Source organism: Choristoneura fumiferana, chromosome 7 (assembly GCF_025370935.1).
Source record: "Choristoneura fumiferana chromosome 7, NRCan_CFum_1, whole genome shotgun sequence".
NCBI classification, from domain to species: Eukaryota; Metazoa; Arthropoda; class Insecta; order Lepidoptera; family Tortricidae; genus Choristoneura; species Choristoneura fumiferana.
In genome coordinates, this window is record NC_133478.1 from 14,343,885 (window position 1) to 14,356,441 (window position 12,557).

The 12,557-nt window shown below is 37.3% G+C and overlaps 1 protein-coding gene across 1 annotated transcript in view; it reads right to left on the reverse strand.

The window, feature by feature from the left end:
• The window catches only part of LOC141429437 (uncharacterized), a 60,792-nt gene that overhangs the window by 10,230 nt on the left and 38,005 nt on the right, over positions 1-12,557 (reverse strand). The window contains exon 2 of the mRNA XM_074089743.1: positions 10,693-11,748. Coding sequence (XP_073945844.1) covers positions 10,693-11,725 — 1,033 coding nt within the window. The 5' untranslated portion in view covers positions 11,726-11,748. The remainder of the gene's footprint in view (positions 1-10,692; positions 11,749-12,557) is intronic.

Below are 12,557 nucleotides of genomic sequence, written 5' to 3' on the forward strand. Positions count from 1 at the left end.
CGGAAAGGGTTTGAGCCGTAGTTCCCACGCGGACCCAGTGTGGATTGGGAAATTCGCACACACTATTGAATTGCTTCGCAACTTTGTTCGGTTTTTTTACACAGTTTTTCTTCACCGTTAAGATCATGGTAAAGCTCAAATGTAATTTCGCACATGTATTAGAAAAACTCAGTGATTTGAACACACGATCCTCTGCTTGAGAGGCCATAGAGCAAACCACTTGGTCACCACGGCTTTTTTTTCGATTTAGTATGACTGGAAAACTGCATTGGTTTATTCTAAACGTAATCACGGAAACTGCATCGTCTAAGACCGCATTTTATTAAGAAAACACTTAACACGACGACAAAGTGTAGTCTTCAATGTTTTATTCCGAATTGGAACTTGCTCGAACAGTCGTTGCACCACTGGCATTCCAGAAAAATTTACTCGGATGGAGTACCGTGGCAGTAAACAAATACTACCATTTTTACGACTTTTTTGGCGGTTTATTTCATTGTCTTATTCTCGGAAATATTCAGCGTTATTTTCTATTTGTGCGAATAAAGTAGATCTAAACAGAATGCGGGGAAATTCTGGCAGTAAACGCTTAAATTTATATCGGTGCTAAGTTTCGAACTGACGTAAACTCTCGCGGTTTGTTTCTTTTACTTTGGTAACTACACTTGTGATAGTTTTTTTTTAGCGATGTAGTGAGTTTGTGACGATTACCAGGTGTGTGGCAAACCTTTTATGGTTAAATGTAATAAGATACAAATACACACAAACATCAAGCCTGTATTCCCAAATGGGGTAGACAGAGCACACGAAAACATTACCGCTTCGGAGCCACTTTTAGCAATTTTAGGTTTTAAGTTTGACAAAAACGGTACAATAGTGACAGGTTGCTAGCCTGTCGCCTACGGTAAACCTTAACCTATATCCTCAGTCGCCTCTTACGACATCCACGGAAGAAATGGAGAAGTGTAATTCTAACCCGACACCACGCGGGTTAACCACGGGGTATGACATAATAAGATGTAATTTTATAATTGCATTGCAATTAATGGAATAAATGGAAATGAATAATCCGTGACAGTCTAGTTTTAATCTAACTAATAGTTTTTAGTTTTAACTGTGTCCCCACAATTTTTAATTAGTCCATCAGTTAGATTTTTAGAAAATATTACGAGTATAAGTAAGTATACGTATTTTTTCTTATTTTATCCCATGGGCTAGACAACAAAATAAACAATATCTACTTTGTATGCAGCCTATGCAGGAGAGTTTTTTACAAGCTTTTATTTAGTTAAACCTGTCCCGTTTTCTGTCTGTCAGTCTGTAATTAAAACTTGCAAGTAAAATTTGACCAACTTCCAGTAGGTAGTCAGATTGACTTGAAATTTAGAATACTTAAGTAAGTAATAATCTAGCTAGTAGTGACATCCTGGTAGCCAGGATCCAGCCGGGATTGTCCAACCGGGATCGTCTCCGCAGACGGAACTCTTCAACGGTTAATAGCATCGACTTGAAATTTGGTATGCAAAATGCAGTTTGGGTGACAATGCAAGTACATTCAACAAAAAGTACAGTCAGCAAAAAATCTTGTATTAAAAATGAAAAATTTATGGTTAGGTTATTTTCATTGTCTACCATTGTCTACCATTATGTATTAACATGCCAAATTAAAGATTTTAAATAAAATTTCAGCATTCGGGACCCATTCAGTCGTGACAAGCTCAAAAATGTCTAGTAATGGGTGCCGACTGTTGAACTTTTAGTTACTTAACAGATTTCTAGATTACAGTGCATTATTTAATTTATTTTTTAGTTTTTATTTAAAGTTTTTTTGAAGCAGTCAACTTTTTGCAATTTTTTCAATAATTTTCTATGTTGTAATTTTTTAATGCACCTGTGAAAATAGTAACTTAAAAATATAATTACAATTAGATAATTACAATAATAAAAAAACTCATATGTTAAAACCCGTCTATTTGTTTAGGCTACATAGAGGACCAAAGAAATAAACAAACAAACAAACAAAATAATATACAAACAAACTATAACACTCCTTCGGGTAGCCGGGTAAAACACACAATAAGTGCCAACCTTAGCAATAAAATCCACCGCACTGCAGCAGATAGTTTGAACTAAGAAAAATGGGTTCTAGCCGAACTTGGCAGGACGTGTCCGCGTTGAGCTTCAAGGAGCCCCAATGACAGGATTATGATTTATGACACACAGTACAATATTGGAGATAATAAAGTTTTAGATACGATTTTCATTGCGGAAGTTTATCACTCATTATTTTCGCTTATATTGGACGACAATTCATGTTTCAAGCGGTAGGTAATGGTGGCTTTTGTCGAAATATCTTGTAGGAAGTTGTGTTTTTTATTTCAGGTTAAAGAATTTTATTTTCACAAAAGAAAACAATGCCTTAAATATAGGTACATAGCGAACGTGAGTATTACTTTGCATATAACAAACAAACAAATATCGGGTAGATCTAGTTATTGATGTTAAAGTTAAATAAAATGTAAGTACTCGTACACCGTGCGCCTGGCGACAGACCGCCAGGGACGGATTCAGATTTAGGATACAGGTATGTTATTGATAATATGAACCTTTAGTATATTTTTAAAGATGTTAAAAGAGTTGACTTCTGTAATAGGCTTTGGTAGGTTGTTATACATTCTTACTCCCTCGAAACATACTTTTATGACCATAGCATTTAGTTCGGGGAAAGGAACGTATAGATTGTCCGCACTATTATTTTACCATACAAAACTATGTTGTCGGGTACGTGGAGTTAATGTTAAAAATACAATACAATTATAATGACTTTTAATTGTACACCAAATAGAAAACAAAAAAAATGCAGAAAAATAGGCGCGGGGAAAAAATACAACATACGAGTAAGGTAAGTAATCAAGATAAAGATGGAATTCAAGACTATTCACAAGATGTAATAATTAATTAATAAATAAATAAATATCATGGGACACTTGACACCAATTGATCTAGTCCCAAACTAAGCAAAGTTCAAAGTTTACTTTTTATAGTTAGGTATATTTATGTAGTTTATATTTATTTTGTTTTCTATCTGATCATATTGTTGTATCTTGTGTTGTGTTCCTAAATAAGCAAAGCTTGTAACTATAGACACTAGGCAACAAATAAACATACTTATATAGATAAATACATACCTGCATATACTTAAATACATATTAAACATCCAAGACCCGAGAACAAACATTCGTATTATTCATCCAAATATCTGCCCCAGCTAACCTAACCTAACCACATGGCCAACCGGTTGTCGAATTAATTTATACAGGTAAAAGTCGTAGTTACTCTGTTCTACGATGTGGTGTAAGTTATGGTAAAATTTAATTAATTAAGTACACGGTTACTAGTGCCGACCTTTATTCAGTTTCACATTATACATATATTGAAACAATCACCTACGTCTTCCGCATCCACCGCGATCCCGCGATCTTTGTCGTTGTTGGTAGCCGGGACTCTGCCGGTGATTAACTGTAGCACCCCCTGCCCCGCCGTTACCGTGGCCGCTACCGTAGCCAGGAATAGCAGGGCCGCCGGGGACTAGGGGTCTGGGCTGATGTCGTAGGTTCATTTTGACTTTGACTTTGACTTTGACTTTGACTTTGAATTTTATATCTTGATGTGTGAAGTTCCCAGTTCGCACAGGATCCGCGTGGAAGCTACGACCTAAGCACTCATTCTGAGACGAATCCTGTGCCTGGGTAGTGGGACGTATAGGCTGTGATGCTGATGGATATTGACGTTTCGACAAGCTTAAACATACCTAAATAATAAGTACAGTCACCAGCATCAATATCTGCCACAGCGGAGCGTGCAAAAATATCTGACACGTCCTTCCGGCGCTAGAAATAGAGTCGTATCAGATGCACGCTTGTTCATGCTCAGTCATGCTTCTCTCAATCTCGAGTTGAGTAACGAAAATGTCCACTCCACTCCACTATGACATCGGAGCTTTCAAGAAAAGGGCTTATTAAATACTTTCTTAAAAGGCCAGCAACGGACCAATGACTCTCCTTGAGTAGTTGGTACTCAATAGTACTCAAGGGCAGCGGTGATCATTTCCCATCAGATTACCCACTTGCTCGTTTTCCTCCCTCCCATAATAAAGAAAGAGGTACCTAATGATACATGGACATGCTATAAACAGTGACAAATAATTACAGTCCATTATTAATGAGCTTTCAACATGTATTACTCGTTTGCGTGTTTTCTAGGTCATTTTCTATGTGACACTTATTTACCCCATCCATTAAAAAGATACAGTGATGCAATCGGTGGTAAAACATGATCTAATGCAGCAATAGTACTGACCACAGAGTATTTGATATTGTCAACCTTTAAAAAAACATTTATGTGTTTTTCTCTATTTGTCGATCTTTATTTTGATTGCTCTTCTCTACCACTCTAAGGTTGCCTGGCAGAGATCCCTTCAGGTATAAGTCCACCTTTGTACTTAACTCTTTTTAGGGTTCCATATAGGAACACTTTGTTGTCCGTCCGTCTGTCAAGACCCTTTTTTCTCAGGAACGCGTGGAGGTATCAAGCTGAAATTTATATCAAATATTAAGTCTACTGTCCCTTGGAGCTTTGAAAAAATCAAACTTCTAAGCCAACGCAATCAAAAAATACAGGCGTTTATGCTGCAAATTTTTGACACTCGCAAGGGAATCAAAACCTACAGGGTACTTCCCGTGAACTCAGAATCTTAAAATTAGGTATGAAGCAACATAAATGAAAAAATGCGAAAAGCATACATTTTTAGTTACATCATTATGATAAAAATATTTTTAATTTGTAATTTTTTTTTATTTACTTTTTGTGCAATACAGAGTATAAACAAACAAACAGAACACCATTTAGGGGTGGAGACTAATGGACCCCATTAAATGGCTTTTACGTGCTTATAATGATTAACCATACAAATTGAGTGCTCAGTGCTATGCTCGCTGATCTCAGCAGAGTTCCGACCTAGTTGGCCTGAAAGTGAACATGGACAAGACGAAAGCCATGTGTAATGTCCATGTTGTGCCAGCTCCCGTAATAGTCGAAGACTCTGCGTTCGAAGTTGTTGACGACTATGTATACCTGGGACAAAAGGTGTCCAGTTACTAATACATAATAAAAATGTGAAATTTTGTGAAGGTTTGGATGTTTAGATGTTTGTTACTGAAACTAGGATACTTTGAAACTAGGATACTTGATATCCCTGTAAGATGTTCCTGTGGGATAATTTTTTATATTTTAAGTTTAAACAAGAATAGAGGGCGCTGTCCAAGAACGGTGACGTACCGTAACTCGGCTCTCAAGAAGATGTGTTAACTTCTTTTGCAATCAATAGATGGCGTTATGCAAGCAAACGTCCTTTCAAATAATTGTTACCGTAACCCTTTTTCAAGCCAAACTCTAAGACCTTTATCTATTGCTTTGCCATGGTAACAGAATTGTGTAAGTACACACTTCAAAATAATATACATGAGACGGCATTAAGCTATTTCTATTGCGGGCGAAGCCGCGGGTTTAGGCTAGTATTGTATATTATATACCTACTTCCTTCTCACTGCTGGGCATTAATGATATGATAGCTACGTTTATATGTGTGGTCATGCATTACCTCCACCTCCACGACGTAGGAGTACTGAGCTCTGGTTGAGTTCGAAACGCTTCAGTGTAGTGTGGTGGTGGTGGTGATAGATGGGTTTGTGTGATTTGTGTATGTTCTTACAGTGTGGAGGTGGAAGTACTGCATGAACACACATTTCTTTCATAACGAAAATATGATAAGGTCGCGGGTGAACAATGTAATTGTTTTAATTCAGTGTCTAGCGGGTTTGACTACGGTAAAAGAAACTATATAAAGTAACCAAAAAAAAGTTGGAAAACTCCCGACATTGTCACTTCAAAGTTCAATATCTCAAAAACAGCTAAACCTATTTTGATGAAACATGTAGACAACCATCGCTAGAAAACCTGATTTCAAATAAAAACAAAACGCATTCAAATCGGTCCACCCGTTTAAGAGCTACGGTGCCACAGACAGACACACAGCAAACATACACACACTTGGCGGTCAAACTTATAACACCCCCTTCGGCGGTTAAAAATAGCCTATATTTATCAGCAATACTAAGTTCATCAAAGCGATGCTGTCACGCACCTGTCACATCCCATTTTATTAAAACATAAACAACCGTGTAATAACAAGGTAGTTCAGAACAGACGCGGTTAAACGGAATTATATTTACAAAGGCATATTTGAAAAGTTTTTGATCCTTTCCGGATACAAATAAGTTTGGGCAATATTAATATTTGTAATAAGTTTGATTGTTATTAAAACAAAACTTCGATTGAACTGGTTTATTTGATGCGAATTGTGTTGTTGCGGAACTGTTACGATTCCCCAGTTTTAACTACCATTCAGAATGGAATAATATTTTGTTGAATTAGAACTCTGTTTGCTTGTTCTTTATAGAAATTCGCAATCAAATTGTATTGAAACATTGCCTGATGGATTAAACCATTGTTCAAACATTAAAATTTGACAATGATGTTGACTTGAAAATATGTACAAACTGAAATATAGACGCACAGAAAAACCAGAAAAATAAGAACATCACTGCTGCTGCTGCTGCTTAAGTGGCTAAAATAAGAAACAAACAAGCTGAGATATGTGGTGCATAGGGGAAATTTGTGTCGGTACCGTTGACTATCAGTGGTGTAGCGGTATAGCACGCGGTACGGAATACCGAGGACCTGGGTTCGATTCCCAGTGATGGTCTTATTTTTCTGGTTTTTCTGTGCATCTATATTTCAGTTTGTATTTTGAATTTAGGTTTTACGGGATGACCGTAAAAGTAAAAATTTGGAATTGAATTAAAAATTACAAAAATATCCAAAAAAAACAATCTTAATGATGTTGACATTAATTGAACGTGGAATAAAACTGAATGTAAAGTACGTATTGATTAGCATCCTAATTAATATCCCTCTAATATTATAAATGCGATAATTTGTAAGTCCGTTTGTTTGTTTGTTACCTCATGACGTCTAAACCGCTTAACCGATTTAGATGAAATTCGGTATACCTACAGTTTAAATCCCGGGGAAGGACATAGGATAATTTTTATCCCGAAAAAAATCCATAGTTCCCGAGGAATAGCTTTAACGAATTCTACGCGGACAACAGCTAGTTAGGTATGAATGCGGAAGTGAGTTTCTTCGTTTATCTTTTTATGCTTTCACGCTTAAAGTACTCAAGCGATCTTGACGAAATTTGGTATGGAGAGAGTTTACCTTTTATAAGGTTTTTTTTTTTTTCTTTCATCTATATTGTTTGTTTGTTTATACTCTTTATTGTACAAATAGAAACAACAAAAAATTGTCATAAAAAATTGTAGTGTTAAGTACAAAGGCGGATTTATCCCTGCAGGGATCTCTGCCAGTCAACCTTTGAGTGGTAGAGGAGCAATCAAAAAACAAGGATCGACACAAGGAGCAAAACATTTGATTATTGTCTGTGTGTAATCAAATTTTTGAAGTTTGACCCACTTCCAGTGGGCAGATTGACTTGAAATTTGGCATAGTTATGTGAGCCCGGCGACGCCACGTGGACTCAGTGGGACTTCACACCCACCATTGAATATCTTCAGATGTATGTACATCATGAGGACACCTTCACAAAGTTTCCCTTCCCCGTAAAGGGGTCATTATTTGAGCCTTTACCCGCCTCAATTTTCGTGGTCACATTTTATAGGTAGAGTCATTCACGATGACGCGTGCCGTGGTTCTTATTACAATGTCATTAATGTCTAATTTTGACAAAATCACGCGTCTTCGTGGATGGCACTAGGTATAATACGGTATTTGACAACTCCTGAATTCGCCATGTTTTATATTTTACTATGAAAATATAGATAATACAGAGTCGGTTGGAAAAAGGATTTATAATGATTTTTTGAACAATCTGTATACCTCTCTTTCTCAAACGCTTTTCTCTGTGCAGCAAGTATGGCACTACTCGTCACATGCAAGTATGTCTTTCTCTGTCTAATCTTGAATTTCAAACCTTTATAACTTTGTTCTGAGAGGTGGCCTGTGCCCAGCAGTGGGACGTATATAGGCTGGGATGATGATGATGATGATAACTTTGTTATTTGTAAAGGTACTTTAAAAATTGTTACTCTATTCGATAACATGCATTGTGATCTTATAATTTATAAAAAATTTAAAAAATAGTCAAATACTATATTTGGTAGCATTTACTCGTAAGATTAAAAAATAAAATCCATACTAATATTATAAATCCGAAAGTGTGTGTGTTTGTATGTTTGTCCGTCTTTCACGTCGAAACGGAGCGACGGATCAACGTGATTTTAGCATAGAGATAGTTTATTGGCCATAGAGTGACATAGGCTACTTTTTATCGCGGAAAAAAGTAAAAAAATATATATTTTGTTTTAAAGTAGTGTTGAATCCCGAGGGAACAGCGCGAGATTACCGAATTCCATGCAGACGAAGCCGCGGGCTAAAGCTAGTAGTAAATAAATATAATTATTTTTATACTTCCTACACTTCTACTAGATAACCTGGAAACTGTAAAAGAATCTTCTACCATGTCAACCTAAATATGCCCACGAAAAAAAATCAATAATATACAAGAATAATAAATGACCCAGAGCTCAAATAGTTCCATGTTAATAAAACTACAGAGAATATCACCAAGTTCAATACGCTAAACCCTCTAACCAACAGGGCTTACTAGTGCTTTGTTTCTTGTTCCTTGTAGATCGGGTGTCGTGTCACGGAGGAGGTATTTACGGGTTTGTCTAGACTCTAGGCTTGCTTTCAGTGCCACGGAGAAGCAAATTGAAGACTGTTTAAATAGGAAATGGAACTAGTTTGTTCCGCCTCAGATTTATATTTATTTAATTGTTTACACTGCTGTGTTTACCGCCTGGATTGCAGCCATTGCAGTTTGTGGGAAAGCAAATCAGAAAGCTTTGAAATTTACCACGAGCTTTATGGTGAAGGAAAACATCGTGAGGAAATCTGCACAAACCTGTAAAACAAGTACTGGGCCTGCGTGGAAACTAAGGCCCAAGCCTCATTCTAAGTAGAGGCCTGTGCCCAGCAATGGGACGTATATAGGCTGGGATGTTGAAATCAGAAAGCTGTGTAAATAATAAGTAAATATCTTAGACTGGACGATTTTTCTCAATGGACTGCAGGAGAAGATGTAGATTATTTTTAATCAAATTCTCATAAAACAAAGGACGGAACTCCTTACCAATAAAGTTAATCCCATCAAAATATAAATGTGAAATGAGAGAGAGCCAAGTTCAATATTATGATTAGTGATCGGCCATCGGAAGCATTTTATGACACTTTGACGTCCTACGTAATGAATAGTAATGAATGACTAATACTGATAAGTCGGTGTTGTTCAAAATAAATGTATTTTTTTATAGTAAATAATCATTATTTTTTCTATTTTTAATATTGTCAATCGATTCTTTTTAAAATTGAGGATCCATTTATATAAAGAGAACGAACGTTCGAAATCAATAGATGTGAGAGGTGCATAGTTGTAAACTGATATTTCTTTGTTGTTGGCCTGTGCTTCATAATCATATCATAGGTATTGGAAATGTTGAAACCTTAATAGTAACTCAATAAAAAAACATACATTTATAGTAAGCGACTAAAGAATGTATTATTATTACGGTTGTACTCGTATAGTACGCCTTTGCGAAGCTGCCTACGTAGTATACTTATTATGTAAAGTAGAGGTACAGTTGTAAACTGATATTTCTTTGTTGTTGGCTGCTTCATAATCATATCATGGAAATGTTGAAACCTTAATAGTAACTCAATAAAAAAACTACATTTATAGTAAGCGACTAAAGAATGTAACTACGGTTGTTTATAGTACTGCCTAAGTATTGTCACAGTTATTGCCTATCAGAATGGAACCTTTTTACAATAAGTTTGTCAATTATTGCTTTGCTAGATGCATGGAATTTCAACATAACATTTATAGCAAAATGGTTTCACCCTGGTACGCCATTTAGTTTGTTCGGCTGTATTTCTAAACTGAGATCTAATTCCAATGCGTCACGTATTTTTTGTTCCCTAAGTACCTACAATACACGCTAAACTCCGTCCGACTCTTAATTTTATACGTCAAAACAAACCCGGAACTGGGTAAACTGGTTCATGAATAACCAACAGCAGCATAGCGACTGTAAAACGGCTAATAAACAAGCCAGCTTGTTTGCAAATAAAAAGCTATCCCTCGATGGAGCGGGCAGAGCAAATTTATCGGGTCTCTTTGCGAAATATAGGAACGATCCCCCGCAGTGTGATTTACGCTCAAGATATCTACGTAACGAAGAAATAACTGGATTATGTACGTATGTACCAGCATTCTTTCTACAGCTATCCTTATATCAACGTGAATCCGCCAACGCAAAAACAAACGATCTTCCTACATGAATACAACTGAGATTTATTACAAAACCTAGAGCTCGCTTTGTTGTACACAAAATGTTTTCCCCTACATAATTAAGTATTTATTCAGGATGTTCAAAGTGGAAAAGCGTTTACTCATGAATTTTTTTGGAACAATATAAAACGAGGAATACTCACCGTCCAAATAAACTGCTGTCGACGCAGATTTCTCGTTTTCAACCACTGGCCTAATGGTTTCGTACGATATCGTCTCAAGAAGGTTGTCTCTCAGATCCAATATTATTAGGCTTCTTATGTCCTCCAGAATGTCTTCGTAAAAAGCCGTCAGTTTGTTACCGGAAAGAGTAAGCTTCCTTAGTTGTGTGAGGCCGCCGAACGCGCGCTCTGATATGTATTCGATTGCATTGTTATCCAACATGAGTTCCTTTAAGCCCCATAGCTCGCTGAACGCCAAATTGCCGACCATAGCCAGCCTATTGCTCCTCAAATTCAATCTAGATAAATTCTCTAGTCCTTCGAACATTTCCCGCGTCACAACCGTTATGGAATTTAAATCTAATTTTAACTCTATTAAATTGTTAAGATGTTTGAAGCACCCTTCGTGAATCAAACTTAAATTGTTATTTGACAAATGTAAAACATGTAGATTTGGTAAGCCGAAGAAAACATCTCTTCTCAGTTCTGTTATTTGGTTATCGTCTAAGCTTAGGTTTGCTAGCATCATCATCTGCGCAAAAGAATGCCGCTCCAGACTGCTGATTTTGTTGGAGCGTAAGCTAATCTGTCTTATTGTGGAAGAGTTTGTGAATGCGTAAGGCGGGACGCTTTGGATCGTCCCAAATTGTATGGATATGTGTTTGAGTCGTTCTAGTCTAACGATGGCTTTGGCTGGTATGAAGGTGAGTGCTTCGTCGGAGCGCACGTTGAACATGAGATGTTCTATTTCTGATTGGGATGAGAAACTGGGCCAGATGGGGTCTTCTGGTGTGATGCCGCCGGTGAAGACCCAGCAGTCGGCTCTGGTGGCCACCTTGGGTTTAGTGCTATCGCAGTAGCAGTGGACAAGCGAGCGCCGGTCGACGATGTCGCAGATGTTGGTGAACACCGGTATTTGGTAGTAGGTATCGGTCTTGTCGTCCTTCACAGTGAACGCCGGCCGCACGGTCATCAGCGACGCGATAATTATAAGGTGTTTTGTTATCTGCTCCATTTTGATACGGGTTTAATTGTTACCTGTAACAATGAATTATTGTTAATGACGTACCTAATAACTTTCTTGGTAAAATTTTCAAGTAATTACGCCATCCGATCAATGTATTCAAGGAAACACCTGTCTTGAATTACGTATTATGTAACAGCTAATGTATCATCATCAATAACATCTCTAGACTTTATACTGGTAGTTACTGGGCACTGGAGATGAAAGTGACAAATCTCTGTTTTCTACAAAAATACAGTTCACATAAACTAATGTAAAAACGTACACAAACTAGTGAAACTAGTGTATAAAATAATCATAGCTGTAATTTACTATTACTATTACTTTTCTCTCAACAGGAAAAGGCTTAGGTACGTTGTAGTTTCAACGCGGGCACGTTTCCACGTGGGAACTTCTTCACATACACATACACAATCACACGCCACTGAACCGTTTTTTTACCTGTGAAGTGTAGTAGAATAGTGTATAAAGTTCCCATTCCGCAGTGGACTCATCAGGGCACAACAGCTCAAGCCCTGCTCTTATTCTGATACGAAGCTAGTGACAAGCAGTAGGACGCTATATACCCGAATGATTTCGTTCAAGCTAGGTACTTCATCATCACATCATCATCCCAGCCTATATACGTCCCACTGCTGGGCACAGGCCTCCTCTCAGAACAAGATGGCTTGGGCCATAGTTCCCACGCGGGCCCAGTGCGGATTGGGAACTTCACACACACCATTGAATTTCTTCGCAGGTTTGTGCAGGTTTCCTCACGATGTTTCCCTTCACCGCAAAGCTCGTGGTAAATTTCAAATGTAATTCCGCACATGAATTTCGA